At 44.7% G+C, this 24,002-nt stretch overlaps 2 protein-coding genes across 2 annotated transcripts in view; both read right to left on the bottom strand.

Annotated features, from left to right (window-relative positions):
• Positions 1–5,847: 5,847 nt before the first annotated feature.
• LOC111155792 (DnaJ heat shock protein family (Hsp40) member C28) lies at positions 5,848–8,938 on the bottom strand. Its single transcript, XM_022516197.1, has 2 exons — positions 8,827–8,938; positions 5,848–7,712 (listed from the first exon to the last, which is right to left on the bottom strand). Exons 1-2 carry the CDS (start codon positions 8,884–8,886, stop codon positions 6,534–6,536), a joined length of 1,239 nt encoding a protein of 412 aa, XP_022371905.1. The 5' UTR covers positions 8,887–8,938; the 3' UTR covers positions 5,848–6,533.
• Positions 8,939–20,275: 11,337 nt separating this feature from the next.
• Positions 20,276–24,002, bottom strand: part of LOC111155699 (phosphoribosylglycinamide formyltransferase, phosphoribosylglycinamide synthetase, phosphoribosylaminoimidazole synthetase) — a 37,432-nt gene continuing 33,705 nt past the window's right edge. The window contains exon 22 of the mRNA XM_022516010.1: positions 20,276–20,927. Coding sequence (XP_022371718.1) covers positions 20,874–20,927 — 54 coding nt within the window. The 3' untranslated portion in view covers positions 20,276–20,873. The remainder of the gene's footprint in view (positions 20,928–24,002) is intronic.

Raw genomic sequence — 24,002 nt, forward strand, 5'->3', positions numbered from 1 at the left:
CTTCAGTTCAAGTCATGATCCCAGAGTCCTGGGATCAAGCCCCCACGGGGGCTCCGTGCTCAACAAGGAGTCTGTTTCTCCCTCTCCGTCTGCCTCTGCCCCTCACCCCACTCATGCTCTCTCTGCCTCTCTGTCAAATAAATAAAATCTTTTTTAAAAAAATTATATATATGGGGCGCCTGGGTGGCTCAGTGGGTTAGGCCGCTGCCTTCGGCTCAGGTCATGATCTCAGAGTCCTGGGATCGAGCCCCGCATCGGGCTCTCTGCTCTGCAGGGAGCCTGCTTCCTCCTCTCTCTCTGCCTGCCTCTCTGCCTGCTTGTGATCTCTCTGTCAAATAAATAAATAAAATCTTTAAAAAAAATTATATATAATTAAAGACCAAGTTCTTTCCATCATTTTTACCAAATGTGCTTGCTTTTGTCTATTTTCTCCACTTTGTGGATTCCTGTTTATGTAAGGCCATCACTCAGTTTGGTAAGAGTAGCTATGTGTTGTAAGAATGACAGAACGACACAGCTGGGGACGCCTGGGTGGCTCAGTGGGTTAAAGCCTCTGCCTTCAGCTCAGGTCATGATCTCAGGGTCCTGGGATCAAGCCCTGCATCGGGCTCTCAGCTCAGCAGGGAGCCTGCTTCCCCCTCTCTCTCTGCCTGCTTCTCTGCCTGCTTGTGATCTCTGTCTGTCAAATAAATAAATAAAATCTTAAAATAAAAAAAAACAGCTTTCACATACCATAAAATTCACTCATTTAAAATGCACAGTCTGGGGTGCCTGGGTGGCTCAGTGGGTTAAGACTCTGCCTTCAGCTCAGGTCATGATCTCAGGGTCCTGGGATCGAGTTCCACATCGGGCTCTCTGTTTGGCAGGGAGCCTGCTTCCTCCTCTCTCTCTCTGCCTGCCTCTCTGCCTACTTGTAATTTCTCTCTGTCAAATAAATAAATTAAATCTTTAAAAAAATAAAATAAAATAAAATGCACAGTCTGGGGGTTCTTAGTACATTCAGAGTTGTGCCACCATTACCACCTCAAGTTTAAAGATTTCATTTTTGTTTTTTGTATTTATTTGACAGAGAGATCACAAGTAGGCAGAGAGGCAGGCAGAGAGAGAGGGGGAAGCAGGCTCCCGGCCGAGCAGAAAGCCCGATGTGGGGCTCGATCCCAGGACCCTGGGATCACGACCTGAGGCGAGGGCAGAGGCCCAACCCACTGAGCCACCCAGGCGCCCCACCACCATCAATTTTAGAACATTTTCATCACATCCAAAAGAAACCCATAAACATTAGCAGTCACTCCCCATTTCCTCTCAAACACCACAGCCCTAGCCAACCACTGCTCTACTTTCTGTCTCTAGAGATTTGCCTATCCTGGACCTTTCATATAAATAGAAAAGTACAATATGTGGTCTTTCTTGACTGGCTTCTACACTTTCATTTAATGCCTCCTGCTAGCTGAAGGCGTGTCAGAGAACAATTTCAGTGAGTTCAGGAAATTGACTGGAACTAGAAGATCAGCTTTGAAATCAATATTCCCTCGAGAAGAGCTATGGAACACTTTTTAAGAGATTTTATTAATTTATTTGAGAGAGGAGAGGAGGAAGAACACAGGGGTAGGGGCAGAAGGAGAGGGAGAGAGAAATTCTCAAGCAGACTCCATCCTGAGCTTAGAGCCCTGTCACAGGACTCGATCCCATAACCCATGAGATCATGACCTGAGCCGAAATCAAGAGTTAGACGTTCAACCCACTGAGCCACCCAGGTGCCCCTATGGGACAATTTTTAAACAAACCATAAAAATAATTTAAAAACTTCTCTTTATTATTTTATTAGCACAACAACGTGCGTCATTTAATTCTTAGAGTACAGTGCCCACCCTGTGGCAGTCACCAGCTGGATTCTTCACATTCTAGAATATCTCAATGAATCCTCACACTAAATCTCCATTTTGAGCGTTTACCCCTGAGTAATCCGTAAGTCAGTGAGGTTTGGTATTTTTCCCAGATCACACACCTACCAAGTGGCAGAGCTGAGAGTTTAGTGAGAGTCCGCCCCTCCACCAGTCCCCCACTCCCCCACTCCACAACCCGGTGTATTGTTGCCAGGTGTCCCAAAGCCACGAGATTCTCAGGATCCCATCTGGATGTCACAGTGCTTAGCTGCAAATGGCAGCCCCTCCCCTCCCGGCAGGATTAAGCGGAAAAGGGATTTATTAAAGGACACGGGCCCTTGCAGGAGGGCCGAAGAAGGTGGCTCAAGGTTGTTAGGAGCAGTGCCTAAAACGACACTGAAGAACTGGCCCAGGGAGGAGAAGGCCGAAGCTGCTGGTAAGCCGGGAACTTGGCCAGCTGGGCAGGTGACATTAAGGCCACTTTATGCACCTGGGAGCCACCGCCTTCCTGCCCCAGCTGAGTGGGGCTTCTCCAGAGACCCAGCCTCGTTCTTCCCATGCTTCATTCTGATCCCTGTCCCCCAAGGACAGGTCTTGGCAGAGCCTGGGTCACGGGTCCATTTTGGGGCATGTTTAAGAAAATGAGGGCTCTTCTTTCCTGTCAAGAGCAGCTTCGAAGGTCTGGCTTCCTGTGCTAGGAACCACATCCCCGCGAGACGGATGACACCTACCACCTACCGGTCCCTCGGAAGACGAGAGGCAGCCAAAAGTAGAGCAGCTGTCAAGTTCATCTTTAAGCAAATCTCACTGAGAAGCTTTGGGGCTCAGCTGGGCAGATCATGGTGTAAACTGTAGCTAGGTGGAAGGGACAAGGCTATGGACCCAGGTTCACCCACAGAGGTGAAAGAGAGGTCCAGCTGTAAATTATAAAGCTGAGTCAACACTGGAACATACACTCCTTGCTAGAAGGTTCTCAAAGTACACCAGGAAGGACCCATGCCACAACTGTTGAGTACGTCTCTCTCTCTTTTTTTTTTTTTTTTAGGTTTTATTTATTTATTTGAGAGAGAGAAAGACAGCATGAGCAGCAGAAGGAGAGGGACAAGCAGACTCCCCTCTGAGCCCAGAACCCAACACGGGTTGGATCCCAGGACCCAGAGATCATGACCTGAACCATCCAGGCGCCCCCTTTTGCTTAAAAGATTTTATTTATTTGGAGTAGGTCTCTCTTATAACAATGTTAAACTTATTCGATAAATCTGTCCTGTTGAGATTCTCAGGTAGGACCAGAGGTAGTGGGGCTGGGGGACAGTGACATACAATAGTCATCTAGGGAAGACGTGGGTCCTCAAAGAAGAAGCCAGACCTCTGAAACTGGTCTCGGCAGGAAAGAAAACTTCTTAGTTCTTAGTTTCCTAAATCTAGACTTGGGGGAGTGGAGGCATGCTGAGGGCACCCGAGGATTCTCTCAGAGGTGGGAGAATGGTGGGTTCTGCCCCTACAGCAGGCTGGGGACTGGGCTCAGCGATGAACTGGAGAGGGCCACAGGCCAGGCTCTTCTGTCCCCAGGACTGCTTTCCTCTTGCCTATATCATCCCAAGCCTTGAAGGAAGCTGTAGTTTGATGGTGCACTCTGGTCTCAGCTGGGCAAGAAGTATTATGCCACATTTGTGGGTCTGCCTGTGGGCCAGGGGAGGAAAGGGAGGTCAGTGTCCCCTGCCTGGAACCAGGGTGGTGGTGGCAGCAGTAAGAGCGAGGAAAATGAGTAACTGGGGGTTACTTTTGGGGCTGAGGGGTCCATATGTCCCCCCTCAGTTAGTGATTTCTGACCACCCAAGATGGTGGGATGGTGGCTTCCCTTTCAGGACTTCGACAAATATATGCTGAATGAACAGAACATCATTGAAGAGGAAAGGCAACCCTTCTAGGAACAGCAAACCAGCATGAGGGGTGCCTGAGAGGTACCGAGAAGGTCCCAAATGGTCACTGGGTCCCAGTGATGGCAGGGAAGAACATCAGGAAGCAGCAGGCCCTGATTGTACAGCTGCGGTCACAGAAGACTCCCATCTCTGGGAGGCGCTCCAACACCAAGTGCAGAGCTCTATCCAGGTGGCTCCATGAAGAAAAGGAATAGTACGGCAACTGTTCTAGAAAATTAAGACCCCTCAGGTACCAAACCAGCGTCAGGTACACAGAACAAGGGCATAAACCATTTCTCTGCTGGGAGCCAAAAGTCACTGGGATTTGAGGCTGTATGTTCAGGGTGTTGGGCCAGGGTCCTGGTCCTAGAGTCTGAAGAAAGGGGCCCTGAAATTTGAGGTTAGGAGTTAGGCAGTGTTTGATGCAAGCCTGTTCAGGAGTTCAGACATTACCACTACACCTGAAAAAGTGGCCAAGTTAGAAGGTGAAACAGTGACAGAAAAAGGTCAAGTCTGCCTCAGAGGAAAGAGAAGTATCGGATCACAATTCAAGAAACGCTGACCAACCGGCCAAAATCTTTGCTCTGGCCTGGAACTTAGTTCCTTAAATTAGTGAATCTGTTTTTTCCGTGAGTGATTTTGCCTTCTTCACAAGAAAAATCTCTGTTTACAGCTTTTATATCATCAATCAAAAAGATAAAAAGCATTTATTCAGGTGATCAGTCAAAAATACGGTTATTCTTCTTAGTGGTTGTTTATATAACAAGAGACCATTGGATAATCATTAAAATGAACTTTATTAACCTTATTAATACAGACAACATTTACAAACATAAGGCGTGGTGTGCTGAAATTCAGGATTTACTAGTGCTTTCTGATAACTTTACCTTTCTGTCATCCAATATCGAAAATGGTTTCCTTTGTTTTTGTTTTTTTTTTTTTAATAGACTTATTTATTTATTTTACTGGGGGAAAAAGAGCACAAGCAGGGGGAGCGGCAGGCAGAGGGAGAGGGAGAAGCGGGCTCCCTGCCAAGCAGAGAGCCTGACGCAGGGCCCGATCCCAGGAACTTGGGATCATGACCTGTGCCAAAAGCAGATGCCCAACTGACTGAACCACTCAGTCGCCCCAAAATGGTTTCCTTTGAATTATGTTGTTGCAATGCAACTTGGCGTCATGTATCTAATTCCCATTCTTAACAAGATTCACAGAATCCTAGTCTTTTAAAATGTTTTATAACTATAGTTCTTATTATGTAGCTACATTTCCTACTGGTCACAATTCTGTTTAGAGTAATAACATCATTGGAGAAGGCACATAACTCATTCAGTAAAATAATCACATATAATACCAATTAATTACCCCATCACCTAAGCAGAAAGCCCTGACATTTCCTCGGAAGATGCAGTTTTACTGAACCATCACGCACTTTACAAAATAATTTGTTCTTTCAAAATAAGAGTGGCAAGTACCCCCTTTTGAACCACATCCATAAGCCCTCACTTGGAGTTCAATAAGGAAACAGATCTGCTCCTTTTGAACACTCTGTGTTCTTCTAGCAGCCCAACTCTGTGGCTAACGCAATTACACAAACCTAAAAAAGTCAGATTTTTTTTAAAGTGGATGAAACACAACAATCTCACGAATGTCAATCTCTAGTCATTTGCCGAAAGTGCAAACTGGAGCAAAATTCAGACACCTTTTCATTCATGAAAGAGTTCCTTAGACCAGAAATCGGATCCCTACACTGAGATTTTCATACGGAAAAAGCCCCTGGGGAATCTGAAACATGACACAGAGAGGCTTCAGGTAGACTTAGAGATGAAGCCAGAAGTGAAACCCCAAGTTTCCACTGAGCCCAAGAAGTTTTTTTTTTTCTTTTACCTCCAAAGATGCAGAAAATATACCCAAACTCTTTAAAAGTAGCCACTAGAATGTACTTCTAGAACAGCTATATCAATGAGCTTGGCTGATGGATTTGTACAGCTAACATAATGAAGTTAGGCAGGAAAAAGTACAACTCGGGTATTTCGTGGTTTTTTTGTTTTGTTTTGTTTTGTTTTATTCGGTATCCACAAAGACGGTTTATAAAAAAAGAAGAGTGCAATAACTCCATTGGGCTAATTTCCTGATCATAACATTTCCACCCACATAAAGAAAGTCCCGAAAGTCTTAGAACAATTCTAAGCTTTAATAACTCAGGGGTATGTATGTAGCAAGCTTGCAAAAAACATTCATCATTTGAAAGTTTGCTTGCCTACAGTCCATTCCTTAGTTTTGTGACTTCTGATAATACTTTTTAAGGTTTGCTTATTGTTGTTTGCTTCAGTAACTATGTTTGAAGATGGCAACAGCCAACTGTCTTTTGAGTTATTAGAGCTGAAAACTGCACCAAGACTTTCTGGAATGCCCTTTATATGACTCCCCTTCTGAGTCCTTGTCCTAATTCATTTCACCCATGACTGACATCTATACTCCAGAATGGGTTTGTTTTCCTAGAAGTTCCCTTCTTTTCTTGCAACGTCCTCAGAGCAAAGCTGGTCGAACATGTCTCAGGCTCGGTTTCTTACAGCTTTCTCCCTCACGCATCCCTGGAGATGTGATTAGTTTTGAAAAAGTACAGAGATTCACAGTTCTCATCATTTGTGTTACCACAATAAATCTCAGCTTCTAAGTGTGACATCAGTACAACCGAAAATGGTTTGAGGCAGTACTGTGAATATTTAAGTGGTCATGTTTTAATAAATTTCCACACATTCATCCAGTTAAAAAAACCTGTCTTGACTTCAGGTGTTTTCTCCCTTTCTCCCCGATCAGTGTTGTTTGGGTTTTTATCTGTGACTTCTTCTGCTCTTACAAGGGTCTCATATACTTCCTGGGCTCTGGCAATTTCTTTCTGTGCATCAAAATGGACTTTTTGCCAGGTCAGGAGGGGAACAATCAAATTAAAATCATTAATTCGCTTGTTTAGTTTTCTGATGTTTTCTTGAAACTGCTCACAGACTTGGGTCCACTGTTTCTGTTCAGTTGGTGTCATGGGATTCCCAAGTTTTTTCCTGGATGCTAAGATCGCCTCTCTGAGTTGATCAATGGTATCCTTTATTTCCTTTTGCATTAGGATCCATTCTGGTTGATATCCATTATCTATCAGTATTCTGTTCAGGTTGTGAGTCATGGGATCAATATATGAACAGCCAGAAAATTTTTTTAGAGGTTTTCCCTTCCCACTGAGGTTGTCAAAGTCTCCTTTGGCCATTGACTCCTGAATGAGATCTTCTACTAAACGCTCTATAGCCTGAGTTATCTTTTGTTCTTTACTCTGTCTCACATCTTTAACGATTAAACTGTCAACGAAATACTGGCTTTGTAGCTTCTGCTTCTGATACTCCATGACTTGCTCAGTTGCACGGTCAGCTCGAAACTGCCTATACTGCTTCTCTCGTTGACTTGGAGTTCCAAAACCAATACCTTCAAAACTTAAATAATGCCGGTGTTGGGGTGTTTTGTATTTGAATTTGTCTTCTTCTTCCTCTGCTTCTTCAACTTTATTCTGTCGGGCATTTGTTTGTTCTAGCACATGGGAAAGCACCTTCCGATAAGCTTCTTCGATCCTTACAAATGTTGCCGAATCTGCAGTATCAGAGCCACTGTCCGGATGGTATTGCTTGGCAAGCTTATGAAAAGATTCCCTGACATCATCCGCAGAGCAACCTTCATCCAGATTTAGCAGCCTATAATATTCTCGCATCTTCTTTTTGGATATATGAGTTGACACCGCTCTGTGTCTAATGACCCCAAGATATGGGAGCATTTTCTTTCTATTAGATATCATTGGAACATTTATCAGATGAGACCTTAAGATTTGAGCCATTGTCACATACATCATGTTCATAATCTTCCTAGTGATGGTCTACAAACGGACAACAAATAAAGAGTGAAGGAAGTTGTATTATCAGCAAATCTCATATTTTCAGCAATAAGGAAATTACAGGTACAGTAAGGGGCAGTATTTTTCTAATGCTGCTACCAGATGTTTATAGCTATATTTCACATATGTTAGCAGAGAAACTGAAGTTGATGATGCTTAGTATTTTTTTTAAAGATTTTATTTATTTATTTGACAGACAGAGATCACAAATAGGCAGAGAGGCAGGCAGAGAGAGAGAGAGAGGGAAGCAGGCTCCCTGCCGAGCAGAGAGCCCGATGAGGGGCTCGATTCCAGGACCCTGGGATCATGACCCCAGCCGAAAGCAGAGGCTTTAACCCACTGAGCCACCCAGGCGTCCCAATGATGCTTAGTATTAACATATTGTGATATAATCTGGATTCTACTCCTCACTAACCAACCACAGAATTTCAGAGCTGGCAGGTTCTTAGAGATCTCATCCAGTCTTCCCATTTTAAGAGAAAATGTCGGCCCCCAAGATAAAGCAACATAACCCAGTCACAGAGCTAAGTGTAAGGAAAATGGTTAGGGTTAGGGCACAATAAGGTCTTTCTTAATTCTCTGTATCCCCAGCAGATTATCAACTTCATCACGGCCACTGCATCTTTAGTGTAAAACTGTCTTCATCATCTCGAGGGGTCTTCTCATGAAACTTACACACATGAAACAGAGAACAGGAGCAAGTATGCACATAGTCTGACACTAAATTGAATAGAAATCAACTGTCCCAAAGCTCCCTACTTTACCAAGGAGATGTTTGCTACATGCTAGAAAAACCGAGATGAAATCTGGGCCCTCCGGACACGTTAGCTGTTATTTCTTAAAACTCATGGTCTAGCAGAAGAGAACAACTTACAACTAGATAATGGCAATTAAATGCCAGAAGTGGTTTAATCAGAAGTGGGATTTTGACGTACAAACGCTACAAACGCTAGAACCGCGCTCCTGGGGACCCCAAGTTTCTGGACAGTTGGGGTCAACAGCTTTATAGTTTGGATGGTGGAGGCTGAACCCCCGGTGGCCAGGGCCAGGCAGTGGTCAGTCCCGAGGGACACGCCCCGCTCCGCCCCCTACTCACCTTCACAGCCTTGGGGAAGGGGCTTAGAGGCTCCCGCCCCCAAGCTGCGCCTCTGCGCATGCGTGCGCGGTCTACCCTTCGCTCTCCACTGGTCTCCCGGCGTAGGGGGAGTGTCTCCGCTGGACTAGACCATCTGTCGTCTTACCGTGAGGGGACCACAGTGGGTATGGAGGACAGAGTCGGACCTAATCGGGACAGAGGTCCTACTTTAACAGGGAACCCAGGAATCTCTCCTAAAATGAACTCTACCCTGGGGGACACAGGCAGGACGGCTCGGAAGGCTCCGCCCCGCCCCCACGCCCACCAGCAGCGGGGGCGGGGTCCGGCCGATGGGGATTTTGGGAGATGTAGTTCGCGGGGAAGTGAGGCACGCGGCGGCCTTCGCCAGGTGCCTACGCCTTCCCGGAAGGAGGTGGGGGCGGCCGAAATGTGGCGGGGGCCGGAACCGGGGTGGGCATTCTCCATTGCAGAGTGTGGTGAGTGTAGTTTGGGACCCTTGAAGTCGCTGTGGTTCGGGGGCGACGACCCTCGGTAACGTGCTTTCGGCAAGGGACGACAAGGTCGTTGGCCCGAACAGGTCTGAACAGCCTCTTCCGGGTCTGCAGATGGGGCGCAAGCGCAGACCTGAACGTTCTACCCCACCCAGAAGCGTCTAGCTGCCCCAGGCGAGAAACCTGGTCTTCGTTAATTCAGCAAGTACTTACTGGCAGCTCGCCTAGCCAGGCGTTGGTAGGTAGGGGGTGAGGACAGTCGAGATCCAGATCAAAACAGGGGTCTCCTGGCTTTTGAGCTCAGCCACTGTCAAGGGGATTTCCTGTTTCCCCCTCCTGAACGGGGAGGTGATTTTTTAAAAAAGAAAAAATAGGTAGAAAAAGGCAGAAAACTGCTTTTCTCTGTTTACCAGTAAATGGTAAATGTATATTTAGCACTTTTTGTCAGCTGCTGTGCTAAGTGCTTCATGTATAGTCTCTTTTAATCCTTACAACAGCCCTGTATTTTCCTCATTTTATGTATGATGAAATAATAATTGCATAAAACGCACTGAATTTTTGTGAGAGTTGCACAAGATATGTAAGCCACTTTGCAAAATGCCCGGCGCATTAAGCAATGTATTTTATTATGACTGTATCTCCTAACTAAAAGGAGCCAGAAATAGGTACTGGCCTTTCTAAGCTTCTGAATGAGACAATGTAACAAGAAGTTGCTACCTCCTATGTAGTTGCACAGAGAAAGACTTAAATACGGATTCAGAGGGATTTCCTTATAAGCAAACAACGTAGAGTTCTGTGTGAATCAAAGTAGTGTTTCTACAGAGCTAACTTTTCTGGCCAGCATCTTAAACACAGCATTCAAGTGGAAAAGAATGCATAAACACAGCTTTAAAAACTACTCCTATATTTATAGCACTTCGGGTTTTAAAAAGCACTCATCACAAATCTCATTTTGATGTTTGCACTTTAGCACTATGTAGTTAAGTGCCTTTTGTAAGTTACTAGAACTGTAAGTCAGTTTCTCTCAGAGTGTCAGTTTTATAGCATGATTGTGTACTTGTAGAAAGTGAATTGGAGTTGGCTGCTTAATCCAGTAGGAACACTTGCAGCTGCAAAATGCAAACTAGCTAACTGATTGGGGGAATTACTTTTCTCATGTATAAGAAATATGAAGGTAGCCAGCTTCTGGGTATTGGTTCACCTACCAAGAGTTGCCACATTTGCATTACCATTCTTTCCCTCTATATATGTGCCCCCCCCCTTTTTTAAGATTTATTTATTTGACAGCACAAGTAGGCAGAGCAGCAGGTGGAAGCAGACGGAGAAGCAGGCTCCCCACTGAGCAAAGGGCCCGATGCAGATCTTGATCTCCCGGCACTTTGGGATCATGACCTGAGCAGAAGGCCAGCGCTTAACGGACTGAGACACCCAGGTGCCCCCCTTTTTTTTCTTTTTAAGATTTTATTTTTAGGTAATCACTACATCCAGCGTAGGGCTTGAACTCAAAACCCTGAGATCAAGAATCTCGGGCTCCACCTACTGAGCCAGCCAGGTCCCCCAAAGGCTCTGTTTTAATCCACGTCTCTTTTCCTTCTCTTTTATTTGCTTATTCTGTGATAATTGCAAAGAAACTGATTTATTGCCCATAAGTTACCATAGTAACCAAAAAATCACACTCCTGAAGCTTGACTTGTGGTTCAGTCTGCATCTTAAAACCACATATTGTCCAATGACGCTTGCAAATGGTAACTTCTAGAGGTACAGTTCCTAGAACCACCATGAATATGCTTTCCTTTCTGGGTGCCATCTTTTTCAAAATTATTTTTCATTTTTCTGTTTTTAAGTAGGCTCCACACCCAGGGTGGGGCTTGAACTCAAGACCCTGAGATTAAGAGTTGTATGCTGTACTGACTGAACCAGCCAGGCACCCCTCTGGGTGCCATCTTCATTCATTTCTGTTTGCTGAAGAAGGAGTTTGATGCTGGGGTGTCTTGGTGGCTCAATCAGTTAAGAGTCTGCCTTCAGCTCAGGTCATGATCCTGCCATCCAGGGTGGATCCCCACGTCAGGTTCCCTTCCTGCCTCCCTGTGCTTCTGCCTGCCCTCTGCCCCCACTCATGCTCTCTCTCTCCCAAATAAATAAGTAAAACCTTAAAAAAAAAAAAAAAGTCTGATGTAGAGTGTCAGCTTTTTTCTTTTTTTAAGGATCTAATTTATTTGTCAGAGAGAGAGCACGAGCAGGGAGAGCAGCAGGCTCCCTGCTCAGCTCGGGGCTCAATCCCAGGACCCTGGGATCAAGACCCTAGTGGAAGGCAGACACTTGAGGACTGAGCCACCCCGGTGTCCCTGCAGTATCAGCTTTCAAAGAAAGAAGTCCGTGGTTGGGCGCCTGGGTGGCTCAGTGGGTTCAGCCTCTGCCTTCGGCTCAGGTCATGATCTCAGGGTCCTGGGATCAGGCCCCGCATCAAGAGCTCTGCTCAGTGGGGAGCCTGCTTCCCCCTCTCTCTCTGCCTGCCTCTCTGCCTACTTGTGATCTCTGTCAAATAAATAAAATCTTAAAAAAAAAAAAAAAGGCAGCAGTGGCTAATCTGCGTGACAATAAACTCTAGGGGGGGTGGTAGGGAAAGGTAGCATGGAAAAGAGAAGATTCACATTCATTTGGATATATTCTCCTTTCCCCCTCTTCCCAGCTAGGTAAACCAGTTATCAAACCCTCCTGTACACGGGGTCTGTGGGACTTTACCAGTGGTACACTGCCCTCCCCCCCTGCCGCAGACGTTTGATTTTCATTTTTGGCATGGAATTAATGTGGTGATTTATAATTGTCACTTGAGCCAGAATTGTTTGCATGTGACTGCTGCTGCTGATCTGCAGCACTCTCTGTTCCTTGAAATTGGTGAATAATGTATATACCTCCCTCTAATTGCAGGCCACGAGGCGGGGGTCAACAAATGCACACTATCAGTCTGGGAGCCGAGATCTGAATTGTTTGTAACCCAGATTGTATTTACTCACCATGTTTATTTCAAAGTGCTTTACAGCACAGCTGCTCTCTGCTTTTCTCACCCTGCAGAATTTGTTTCCAGCTTTATTGAGGTCTAATTGACAAAAATTGTATATATTTAAGGTGTACAATATATTTAAGGTATACAATTTGATAATTTGATATGTGTATATATTGTGAAATAATCACCACAATCAAGGGAAATATCAAGCTAATCAATGGTATCCGTCACCTCACATGGTTACCCTTCCTTTTTTTTTTTTTTTAATTTTTTATTTTTAAAAGGTCTCTGAGCAGAGAGCCCGATGCAGGGCTGGATCCCAGGACCCTGGGATCATGACCTGAGCGGAAGGCAGAGGCTTTAACCCACTGAGCCACTCAGGCGCCCCTCTTTTTTTTTTTTGTAAAAACACATAAGATCTGTTCCTCCCCTAGCAAAATTCAAGTAAACAACACAGAATTGTTAACTGTAGTCAGTCTAGATGTTATGATAAGTTAAAAAAAAAAAAAACAAAATATGGGGCACCTGGGTGGCTCAGTCAGTTGGGCATTTGCTGTCAGCTCAGGTCATGATCCCAGGGACCCAGGATCAAGCCCCACATTGGGCTTTCTGCTCAGCGGAGAGCCTGCTTCCCCCTCTGCCTCTCACCCGGCTCGTGCTGTCGCTCTCTTTTTCTCAAATAAATACAATCTTTTCTTTAAAAAAAAAAAGACCAGGGTGCCTGGGTGGCTCAGTGGGTTAAGCCTTTGCCTTTGGCTCAGGTCATGATCTCAGGGTCCTGGGATCAAGTCCTGCATCAGGTTCTCTGCTGGGCAGGGAGCCTGCTTCCTTCTCGCTCTCTCTCTGCCTGCTTGTGATCTCTGTCTGTCAAATAAATAAATAAAATCTTTAAAAAAAAAATTAAAAAGACCAGTATATGGAGGGTGTGCCTCCTTTCACTGCTTACCACCTGTCCCAGTTGTCAAAGATTTGAGCAACAAAACTCTAAACACATTAAAACTGTCACATTAACACTATTTGCTTGAAAATAATCTAAGATGCGTTATAGCAAGAATAGGTTTTAAGGCAAATCTAATTCCAAAACAGCTTTGAGATGTGAGGCTGATTCCGCTCAAAAAGCGCACTGTCTAGGAATGCGCCCTGAATGCCCTTTTCATCTTAGGGCTCGTCCAGAGACACCTCAGGCTCTGGTGAGGTCATACTGGATCATTTGGTCCGTGCTGTTCTCCATGGAAGAGCGCAGGAAATGAGTATGTAAATCTAGTTTGTTACCCAAACTTCTTTTGAAGGTGCCCTTCCTGATTAAATAGCATTTCTTATATTAAATGAAATGAAAGAATCACATAATTTCTGTTCTTTCCTTGACAGTGCGGTTTAATTATCTACTCTGGGAGGTATCCATAGTGAGTGAGTGTTTCTGTCTTTGTTCTTAGGAAATACATGTTGAAATATTTATGGAGAAAGGGATATGATGTCTGCAAATTACTCTCCAGTGACTTAGAAATAAATGCATGGGGCGCCTGGGTGGCTCAGTGGGTTAAAGCCTCTGCCTTCAGCTCGGGTCATGATCCTAGGGTCCTGGGATCGAGCCCCGCATCGGGCTCTCTGCTCAGCGGGGAGCCTGCTTCCCCCTCTCTCTGTCTCTGCCTGCCTCTCTGCCTACTTGTCTGTCAAATAAGTAAATAAAATCTTAAAAAAAAAAAAAAAAGAAAGAAATGCATGTACAGGGCAAGGGAGAAGGAACAAACAATAAACCAGATGGAGTGAAATGTTAATCGGAAAATCTGGGGAAAGATGATTTGGAAGGTTTTTGTATTGCAACTATTCTGCTTAGGTACTTTTTAACTTTTTAAAAAGAATTTATTCATAATTGCCAGAAATTGGAAGGAACCAAGATGTCCTTCAGCAAATGAAACTGTGGTTTGTACATACAATAAAATATCATTCAGTGATAAAAAGTAATTGAGCTGTTGGGCCTTGAAAAGACAAGGAAGAGGGGTGCCTGGGTGGCTCAGTGGGTTAAAGCCTCTGCCTTCGACTCAGGTCATGGTCTCAGGGTCCTGGGATCGAGCCTCACGTCGGTCTCTCTGCTCGGCAGGGAGACTGCTTCCTCCTCTCTCTCTGCCTACTTGTGATCTCTCTCTGTCAAATAAATAAATAAAACCTTAAAAAAAAAAGACAAGGAAGAACTTTAAATGCATATTGATGAGTGAAAGAAACTGATCTGAAAAGGCTCTATATATGATTCTAACTATATAAAACTATAAAAATCGTTTTAAGAAATCAGTAGATTCAAGATAGGCAAAAAGGACTTGACTAGACATCTCTTCCGAAGAAGGTATACGAAGGGCCCCAAGTCATCGCAGAGAAGCTCAGCACCTCTGATCCTGGTGGAAGGAAATCAAACCCACCGTGAGTTAGCACCTCACACGCATTAGGACGGTGGCTGTCAGACAAAACAAAACAAAATAACAAGTGATACCAGGATGTGGAAAAGCTGGAACCCTTAAGAGAACATAAAATGGAGGAAACATTTTTGATGGTCACAATTGCCCAAGCCTACACAGCTTGTGGCAGACCTTCCTTCCTTCCTCCCTCCCTCTCTCTCTCTTTCTTTCAGATTTTATTTATTCATTTGTCAGAGAGGGAGCACAGGCAGGAGGATAAGCAGGTAGAGGGAGAAGCAGTCCTGATGCATGACTGGTGGATCCTAAGACCCTGATGTGAAACTCCAAGACCCTGTGATCATGACCTGAACCGAAGGCAGAAACTCAACTGAGCCACCCAGGTGCCCAGTGGCAGATTTTTCTGCCGGTCTAAATCTGCAGATTTAATCTGCACAGTTAGTGCAAGATTTTTCCTATATCCCTCCCTATCCAGAGGGCAGACATGCTGCAGAAGGGAAAGAAAATGTTAAAAGAGTATTTGCATATTGGTTTGGCATATAGCTTTCTAAAATAACACCCTCAGTTCTGGAAGGAATTTATTTCAGAATGGAGTTAGTAGTACCAGACCTTTGCTAAGTCATTTTACTAGATTTTGAAATGTATTATTTGTGTCCAAATCATCATCAGCTGACAAAAGTGCCAAGAACAAGAAATCATTTCCCAGCAACACTCTTGGGAGCCTCTGTTTCTGGCCCCCTGGCAGGCCTAAGCCCTCCTCTTCATTTTGTAAAGTAATCAGTGAAAAAATGGACATTTCAGGGGCACCTGGGTAGCTCAGACAGTTAAGGGCTGCCTTTGGCTCAGGTCATGATCCTGGGGTCCTGGGATTAGGCCCTGCTCAGCGGGGCCTCTGCTTCTCCCCGTCCCTCTGCCCCTCCTCCCTTGCTTGTGCTCTCTCTTGCTCTCAGATAAATAAATAAAATCTTCCTAAAAAATGGTTATTTCATTAAAGATGTTTTAGAGGACACAGAAGGGAGGGTTCCATTCAAAGCCACCATGCAAAACTTCCTAAAAGTTGCGAGTAGCCATCTGTCCTGTTCCCAGGCCCAGTCAGGTGCCTTATACCTCTCATCTCCTTCCTTCTCCCTGCCTTGTCTTCTCGAAAACGCACTCGAGTTTCAGCACTTCATGCAGAAAACGGAAGCACGGAAGTCTGCCACTTCACTCAGCCTTTCAAGGATCCTTTACCTTCAACTTGGTACCTTGCAAGCATGTGTTGATGTGCTGGTATCTGTCCCATTCCTGATGCCAAGTGGTTTATCAAAGAAAAATACAAATCAATTCCTTTCTCTTCTCTAGGCCCAGAAGTAAAATTCTGCTAGTAAGAAAAACAAGATCTTTTCCTCCAAATCATTAACATAATAAAAATACATAAAGTAGCAATGACAGAATGTTCTTAATAAATTGGCCATTTAAAAGGCCATGCTCAGCGTAAGAACGCGTCACACAAACTTTAGGATCTTGATTACCTCTGAAAATCTTAGAAGGAGTCCAAGATTTTCATTTGAATCACTATAATAGCAAACAAAATTAAAAAAAAAAATTAAAAGGGGAGGGAGCAAATAACTGCAGGAGATTGGAAATGTAAATTATCAAACATCCCTCACTCTGCAGCCTGTAAAAAGAATGAGCCCGATCTCTAGGTATAGTCATGGAAAGGTGGCCAGTGTATTTTCTGAATAAATAAATTTTGCTAAATTATATTTGGAAAAGGATGAGTCAATTTGCACTCCAACCTATCCAGGAATAACTGTTACTCCACATCCTTGATGACACAGTGGTTTAGTAATCAGAGCAACAGGTGATGGAGAGTGTTAGGAGAAATCCAAAACCCTCACATACTGCTGGTGAGAAGGTAAAATGGAGCAACCCCTTTAGAAAACAGCTTGCGAGGGGTGCCTGGGTGGCTTAGTGGGTTAAGCCTCTGCCTGGGGCTCAGGTCACGATCTCAAGGTCCTGGGATGGAGCCTCGCATCGGGCTCTCTGCTTAGCAGGGAGCCTGCTCCCCCCGCGCCCTCCCCACCCCCCCGCCGCATGCTTGTGATCTCTCTCTCTGTCAAATAAATAAATGAATAAAATATTAAAAAAAAAAGAAAAGAAAATAGTTTGCGAGTGCCCAAAAGTTAAAACATGGAGTTGTCACGTGACTCAGCAGGTCCCCCTCCTGGGTGTATACTGAAAGGAACTGGAAATCTATTTCCACATGTATTCAACTGTTCACAGCAGCATTATTTATGATGGCCAAAAAGCAGATACAACCCATGTGCCCATCAACTGAAGAATGGATAAATGTGCTATATGCACACAACAGATTGTTACAACATCATGAAAAAGTATAAAGTGCTGAGACACATTACAACATGGATGGACCCTGGAAACATGCTACATGAAGAAGCCAGATACTAATGATGAGTGATTGCTAGTAGACAAGGGTTTCCTTTTGGAGTAATGAAAGTGTTCTGGAACTAGGTAGTGGTTATTGTTGCACAACCTTGTTAACATTGTAGAAGTCACTGAATTGTATTTCAACAGTTGAAGTTTATAGTATGAATTCTATCTCAATGGAAAATCAAAGTGTTCATATTTTTATGTTAAGAAATTGGGAGTACAGTGTAACTGTCCCTCAGGACAATGTATTACTTAAAATATAACTCATGAGAAATTCTACTAGTTACCAAGCATGTTTAGATACAGCCTTAAGAAAAACATATACTGGCAACAGGCCTCTGGGGGAGAGGACGATATGCGTCCTTGTAGCTGGGGATGCCGGGCTCGCTCAGGGCCAAACACCGCCTGCTTCATTTTTCCGTTAGCTCGCCTTCCCCGGAGAGCACCCGTGGCTAATTAGACAAGCCCTTTGAATGTGTTTGATCAACTATAAACTTTATGCCGCTTGACCAGATATATTTTGCCTTCCTTCTTGTTTATCTCCAAGGCATATGATTAATGTGTAGCCTTCTTCGGCTCTTTTGTCGATTACTGTCTATATCTCATAAATACAGGACTGAGGAGTTGTTCGGGGTGACAGTCTTTTCTTTTTCCTTTTTTTTTTTCTTTTTTAAGGATTTTTATTTGTCTATTTGGCAGACAGAGATCACAAGTAGGCAGAGAGGCAGAGAGAGAGGGGGAAGCAGGCTCCCCACTGAGCAGAGAACCCAATGCGAGGCTCGATCCCAGGACCCTGGGATCATGACCTGAGCCAAAGGCAGAGGCTTAACCCTCTGAGCCACCCAGGCGCCCTGCGACAGTCTTTTCTACTGTTGTCCCCCGCTCCCTCTCTCTTGCAGGTAACTTGTTTGTGCCTCATTCTTCTCCCGGGGTGTGTCAGGAAGCAGCAGTACAGCTGGCATTTTGTTTATATTTAATACTTAATAAAGTTTAATATTTAGAAATTCATACCTAATAAAATCTTATGGCAGTCATAAGTTATCATTGAAAATGTGTACCCGAGTGATTTAGACTTTGATTTAAAATTGAAATCTTCCTGGGGTGACTGGGTGGCTCAGTGGGTTAAGCATTTACCTTCGGCTCAGGTCCTGATCCTGGAGTTGGGGGATGGAGCCCCCGCATGGGCTCCCTGCCCAGCGGAGGGCCTGCTTCTCCCTCTGCCCCTCACCCAACTCGTGCTCCCTTTCTCTCACGCGAGGGCGCACGGTCTCTCAAATAAATAAATAAAATCTTTTTTACAAAATTGAAATCTTTAAAAAAAAATAAAAATAAAAATAAAAAATTGAAATCTTCCTCAATTTACATACGTTATCAACACATCTAAGAGAATTTTAGCCATCAACTTAAAAGTTTTGAAGGTATAAAAGTAATTCTCAGAAAATTCTTGTTTTTTTTTTAATATTTTATTTATTTATTTGACAGAGAGAGAGAGAGATCACAAGTAGGCAGAGAGGCAGGCAGAGAGAGAGCGGGGGAAGCAGGCTCCCTGCTGAGCAGAGAGCCCCATGCGGGGCTCGATCCCAGGACCCTGAGATCATGACCTGAGCCGAAGGCAGAGGCTTAACCCACTGAGCCACCCAGGCGCCCCAATTCTCAGAAAATTCTTAAGTCAGATAATAAAAGTATTGTGAAGGCAAAGCAAGCATTGCAAACTTAAAATTCAGCCTCCAGTGTGTTCATTTGTCAATGGAGTCATCTATTAACCAAAGTCCCCTTAACAGCAATGGTTAATGTTTACTAAGAAATAGGTTGCTGGGCAGGCTCAGTCAGTGGGGTGGAGCAGGCGGCTCTTGCTCTTGGGGTCGTGAGTTCGAGCCCCATGTTGGGCAAAGAGATTACTTAAAAAAAGAAGTAAAATTAAAAAAAAAAAAATAGGAGCACCTGGGTGGCTCAGTCGTTAAGCGTCTGTCTTCGGCTCAGGTCATGATTCCAGGGTCCTGGGATCAATCCCTGCAACAGGCTCTCTGCTTGGCCAGAAGCCTGCTTCTCCCTCTCCCACTCCCCCTACTCTGTTCCCTCCGTTGCTGTGTCTCTCTCTGTCAAATAAATAAATAAATAAATAAATAAATAAATAAAATCTTTGAAAAAAATAAGATCTGTAAGCTGAGTTTTGAATGTGTAACTTTAACTGAATAGTAGTTTTCTTTTTCTTTTTTTTTTTTTTTTTAAGATTTTTATGTATCCACTTGACAGATCACAAGTAGGCAGAGAGGCAGGCAGAGAGAGAGGAGGAAGCAGGCTCCCCACTGAGCAGAGAGCCCGATTAGGGGCTCGATCCCAGGATCCTGGAATCATGACCTGAGCTGAAGGCAGAGGCTCTAACCCACTGAGCCACCCAGGCGCCCCCTGAATAGTAGTTTTAAAAAGCAAAAATACGCCTGAAAAATTTCCCATCTCATCCCTGCCCCCCTCCTTTGCTAAGGCGGGTAGCAGCTGCTGTGCATCCTTGTGGAGATAATCAACACATGAGAATGCCCTTGGGAGGGCACCTGGGAACTCAGTCTGTTAGGGGTCTGTCTTTGGAGCTCGGGTCATGATCCCAGGGTTCTGGGATCGAGCCCCATGTTAGGCTTCTCGCTCAGTGCAGAGTCTGCTTCTCCCTCTCCCTATGTCCCCTCCTTCAACTTGTGCTTACTCACGCTCTCTCTCAAATAAATGAATAAAATCTTTAAAAAAAGAAAAAAAGGGAATGCCCTTGGGGCGCCTGGGTGGTGCATTTGGTTAAGCATCTGACTCTTGATTTGGGCTCAGGTTGAGATCTCGGGGTTGTGATATCAAGCCCCACGTGGGACTCTGTGCTCAGTGGAGAGACTGTCGAGAGTCTCCTTCTGCCCCTGTCCCATCCCCTCCCTCCCTCTAACTCTCCCTGCTTCTCTTTCAAAAAAAAAACAAAAAACAAAAAACAAAAAACAAAAAACAAAAAACAAAAAAACCAAAAAACAAAAACTCAAAAACAGAAAGAGTGCATTTTACTCCCATTTCCCTTTAATATACAAATGGAAGCGTAGTATGCCTACATACCTTCCTTTACCCTTCTCACTTAACAATATATATTGATCTAGAAAAATCCCACCATTCTTTTGAAGAAAATAATATTTACAGAGGACTCCCACAGGGTTTACGCTCCCTTATTCAGCATGATCTCTGGCAACAGCCAAGCCTGGATGGCGGTCAGGCTGGCTCTTCCAGTGGCCAGAAGATGCGGCTGTAGACGTGGCTCTCTGTCCCAGAAGGGCCACCTGAAAACTGGCACTAATTTGGGGAGGAGGTAATAGATGTCAAGGGGTGCATTGTTTTTCCCCTCCCCAAATTTGAATGTTGAACTTCTAACCCCCCAGTACCTCAGTATGTAGGAAATAATTAAAGGAGCAATTAAGTTAACATAAGGCTATTGGGGTGCCCCTTATCCAATCTAACTGGTGTCCTTAGGAGAGGACGAAGTTGGGACACACAAAGGGGCACTGGGGAATGCCTGTGCGCAAAGGAAAGTCTAGGTGAGAACGCAGTGAGGAGGTGACCTCAGAAACCTTCATCTTGAACGTCCAACCTCCAGAACGGTGAGAGAATTTCTGGGTAAGCCCCTGTCTGTGGTCTTCTGTTCCAGGAGTCTGAGCAGACAAATATCCGGGTTGTGTGATCCTCATTACGTTTGTTTGTTCAGTGGACTCGAGGAATTTGTGTTCTCCAAACTGTGGCCGGCCAGATGGAAAACTTTAAAAAGGAAGGGGAGGCTTTACTGTCCTGTTTCCTCTGGCTGGACGCACCACCTGTCGTGAGGCGGACGCTGCCTCCTCCTCCCCTCCTCCAGGGCTATCACGGATGCTGGTGTTCTGGCGAGCCTGCTTGGGGCCCCAGAGCCTCCCACGTAAGGGGATGGATGTCAGATGTGGGCTTTTCTGGCTTGCTGAAAGGTGCGTGATGGGGTGGCGGGAGCTATTTCTACCTTGACCTCTAAGAGGAGAAAGGAGCCAGAAACTCCTTTCCTGTTCCTTGAGACCCCCTTCTCCCAGCTTTGTTGGCATCCCTCTCTCCTGGGCCCCCCACCGCACTGTTGGTGCATTTTCAGGTTCCTTTGAAGACCCTTCTCTCACTTGATTGCTAAGAGCGCTAGGGCTTTGGAGCTTTGTGACTTGTGCAGTCTGATGACCTAAATCATCTACACTCTCCTACCCACTCAGTCCCAGCGCTTGAGCTCTGTCTTTGAGCTAATGAGCTAGGAGTGTGATCAGGACAGTCAAGCTCAATTCCCTGAAGGTTCAAAGCAGTCCCACCTCCCTCCGAACAATATTCCCTCATTTTGCAAAAGAAAGGCACGCCTTGCACACATCCGGAACCTTACTAGGGTTCTCTGAACACCCTCAGGGCACCAAAGGCACAGTTGAAAAGGCTGATTTGCCGCGGATGCTAAGCAAGCAAGATAAACCCTTTATAAAACTGGAAGGTTTTCAATACTTGGCTTTCAACAAAAATGAAGGGATGACTGATTAGATCTGTCAGCTGAATATTTAATTTAAAATGATTTGTTGGCGATAGATCTTATTTTGTTTCTGCGCCTATCTGAAGCGGTCAAGGGACTGAGTGATAATGTGATAACAAAACAATTTGTTTTTCCTGTAAGAGTTTGTGGAGTTTAGTGGTGCAGAAAAATTTAAAATGCAGTTTGACTGTGAGTGCCCACAAACACCTCAATGCATGCTTTTTTTTTTTTTTTTAATGAAATTGATTGGAAATACTGAAATCTTCATGCTTTTATCGCAATGCTTAGAATACAGGTGGGACTCAGGAAATTAGCATCTGTACTAAATTCACCTGAGAGAATTACCAGGTTAAATAAAGATGGAGGACTGAGGATTAGGATTGCCATTCAGACAAACAGATTTTATTTTATTTTATTTTTTAAGATTTTATTTATTTGGGGTGCCTGGGTGGCTCAGTGGGTTAAGCCTCTGCCTTGGGCTCAGGTAATGATCTCAGGGTCCTGGGACAAGCCCCACATCGGGCTCCCTGCTGAGCAGGGAGCCTGCCTCCCCCTCCCCCTCTGCCTGCTTGAGATCTTTCAAATAAATAAATGAAATCTTTAAAAAAAAGATTTTATTTAACAGAGAGAGACAGAGAGAGAGAAGGAACACAAGCAGGGAGTGTGGGAGAGGGAGAAACAGGCTTCCTTCTCAGGTCATCAGGGAGCCTGACCTGAGCCGAAGGCAGATGCTTAACAACTGAGCCGATGAAGTTCTAGAACATTGGTGAGGTTCGGTGGGGTGAGGTCTGGGCAGATGACAAAGAAAGAATTCTTGAGACATCTTTGGTGCAAAATGGTGGTTTATTAAAGCACGGGTGCAGGACCCGTGGGCAGGAAGAGCCGCTTTCCTGGGGATGTGAGGAGTGGTCCATTATATACTTGTAAATCGGGGAGGGGATTAGGGATGATGTAAGTCTCTAAGGAATTTTGGAAGCAAGGTTTCTAGACCCTGAGGGGCTAGTTGTTGTCTGGGGAAAAGGTTGTTCATTACCAGTAATAAAACCTTCCTGAGAGACCCTTTAGATGTATATCAGTGCATAATATGCTTGGGAATGATTGTCGACACTATCTTGGCGGTTTAGAGATAAAGTTTCCTAAAGGAATTGTTAAAGTAGACTTATAGGATCCTGGTTGGGGGTTGGGGGTCGGTCAGGCTAGGATTGTCCTTTGCCCTTAGCAAAGCCTCAAGGTGAGGGTAGTTGAGTCCCTAGAGGAGAGTGACTCTGCCTGTTTTAAGGGCTTGTAAGTAGGTTAGGAAATTTAATAATTTTTCTTCTGCCTCTGTTTCCCACATCAGAGCCACCCAGGTGCCCCAAGATAGATTTTAATATGATTTCTGTCACAAAGCATGGAAGTTCTATCTATATTCATTTAAGTGACTTCATATTTTGAATGTGAAGTATTTTATTTTATTTCTTTAAAGTTGGCTCCACACCCAACATGGGGCTTGAACTCATGATCTCGAGATCAAGAGTCACATGCTCCACTGACTGAGCCAGCCAGGTACCCCCTGAATGTGAAGTATTTCAAATGTGTGATGTATTTTACAACATCAAATTAAATGTGATCTTGATGTATTTCAAAAACTATGAATTAGGGGCGCCTGGGTGGGGTGGCTCAGTGGTTAAGCATCTGCCTTCCACTCAGGTCACCATCCCAGCGTCCTGGGATGGAGCCTTCTGTCAGGCTCCCTGTGATGAAGTTCTAGAACCTAGGTGAGGTTTGGTGGGGTGAGGTCTGGAGTCGATGACCAAGAAAGAATTCTTGAGACATCCTTGGTGCAAAATGGTGGTTTATTAAAGCACAGGGACAGGACCCGTGGGCAGGAAGAGCTGTTGCCCGGGGGATGTGAGGAGTGGCTGATTATATACACAGGAGTTGGGTAGGTGAGGACAAAGGGGATGTTCAGAAGGGCTATCAGGGTAAAGAAGACTCAGGATATTGAAGGCCTGGTTACTATCAAGCCAAGGCCGTTTTTCCCTTTAATGAGCACTAGCATGAAGACAATTGGGAGTTTCCTGGTGGAATGTCACATTCCTGCTATCAAGCGTCCTTGTTAGTGAGATTTGGGTTTACAAGAAATTTAACTTTATTTACATTTCCTTCTACCTCAGCCTCCTTCAGTTTTGTTTATGGAGGGGAGGGTGATGTTAGGGCTTGAGGAACTGAGTTATATGTGCCTCTGGAAATTGGGCTATTGATAAGGTAACTTATTTGTTGTAAATCTCTAGGACATTTGTAAACCAAGGGAGACTCCTGCAAGACAG

The sequence above is a fragment of the Enhydra lutris genome, unplaced genomic scaffold, assembly GCF_002288905.1.
Source record: "Enhydra lutris kenyoni isolate GAN:26980312 unplaced genomic scaffold, ASM228890v2 scaffoldscaffold43, whole genome shotgun sequence".
NCBI lineage: Eukaryota > Metazoa > Chordata > Mammalia > Carnivora > Mustelidae > Enhydra > Enhydra lutris.

What these genes read in the sequence shown, in the direction of transcription:
- LOC111155792 (XM_022516197.1), bottom strand. Translation starts at nt 8,886, where the DNA reads ATGCGCAGAGGCGCAGCTTGGGGGCGGGAGCCTCTAAGCCCCTTCCCC. An exon ending in CCTTCCCCAAGGCTGTGAAG is followed by an intron (nt 7,713 to 8,826) that starts GTGAGTAGGGGG and finishes GTCCGTTTGTAG; the next exon opens with ACCATCACTAGGAAGATTAT.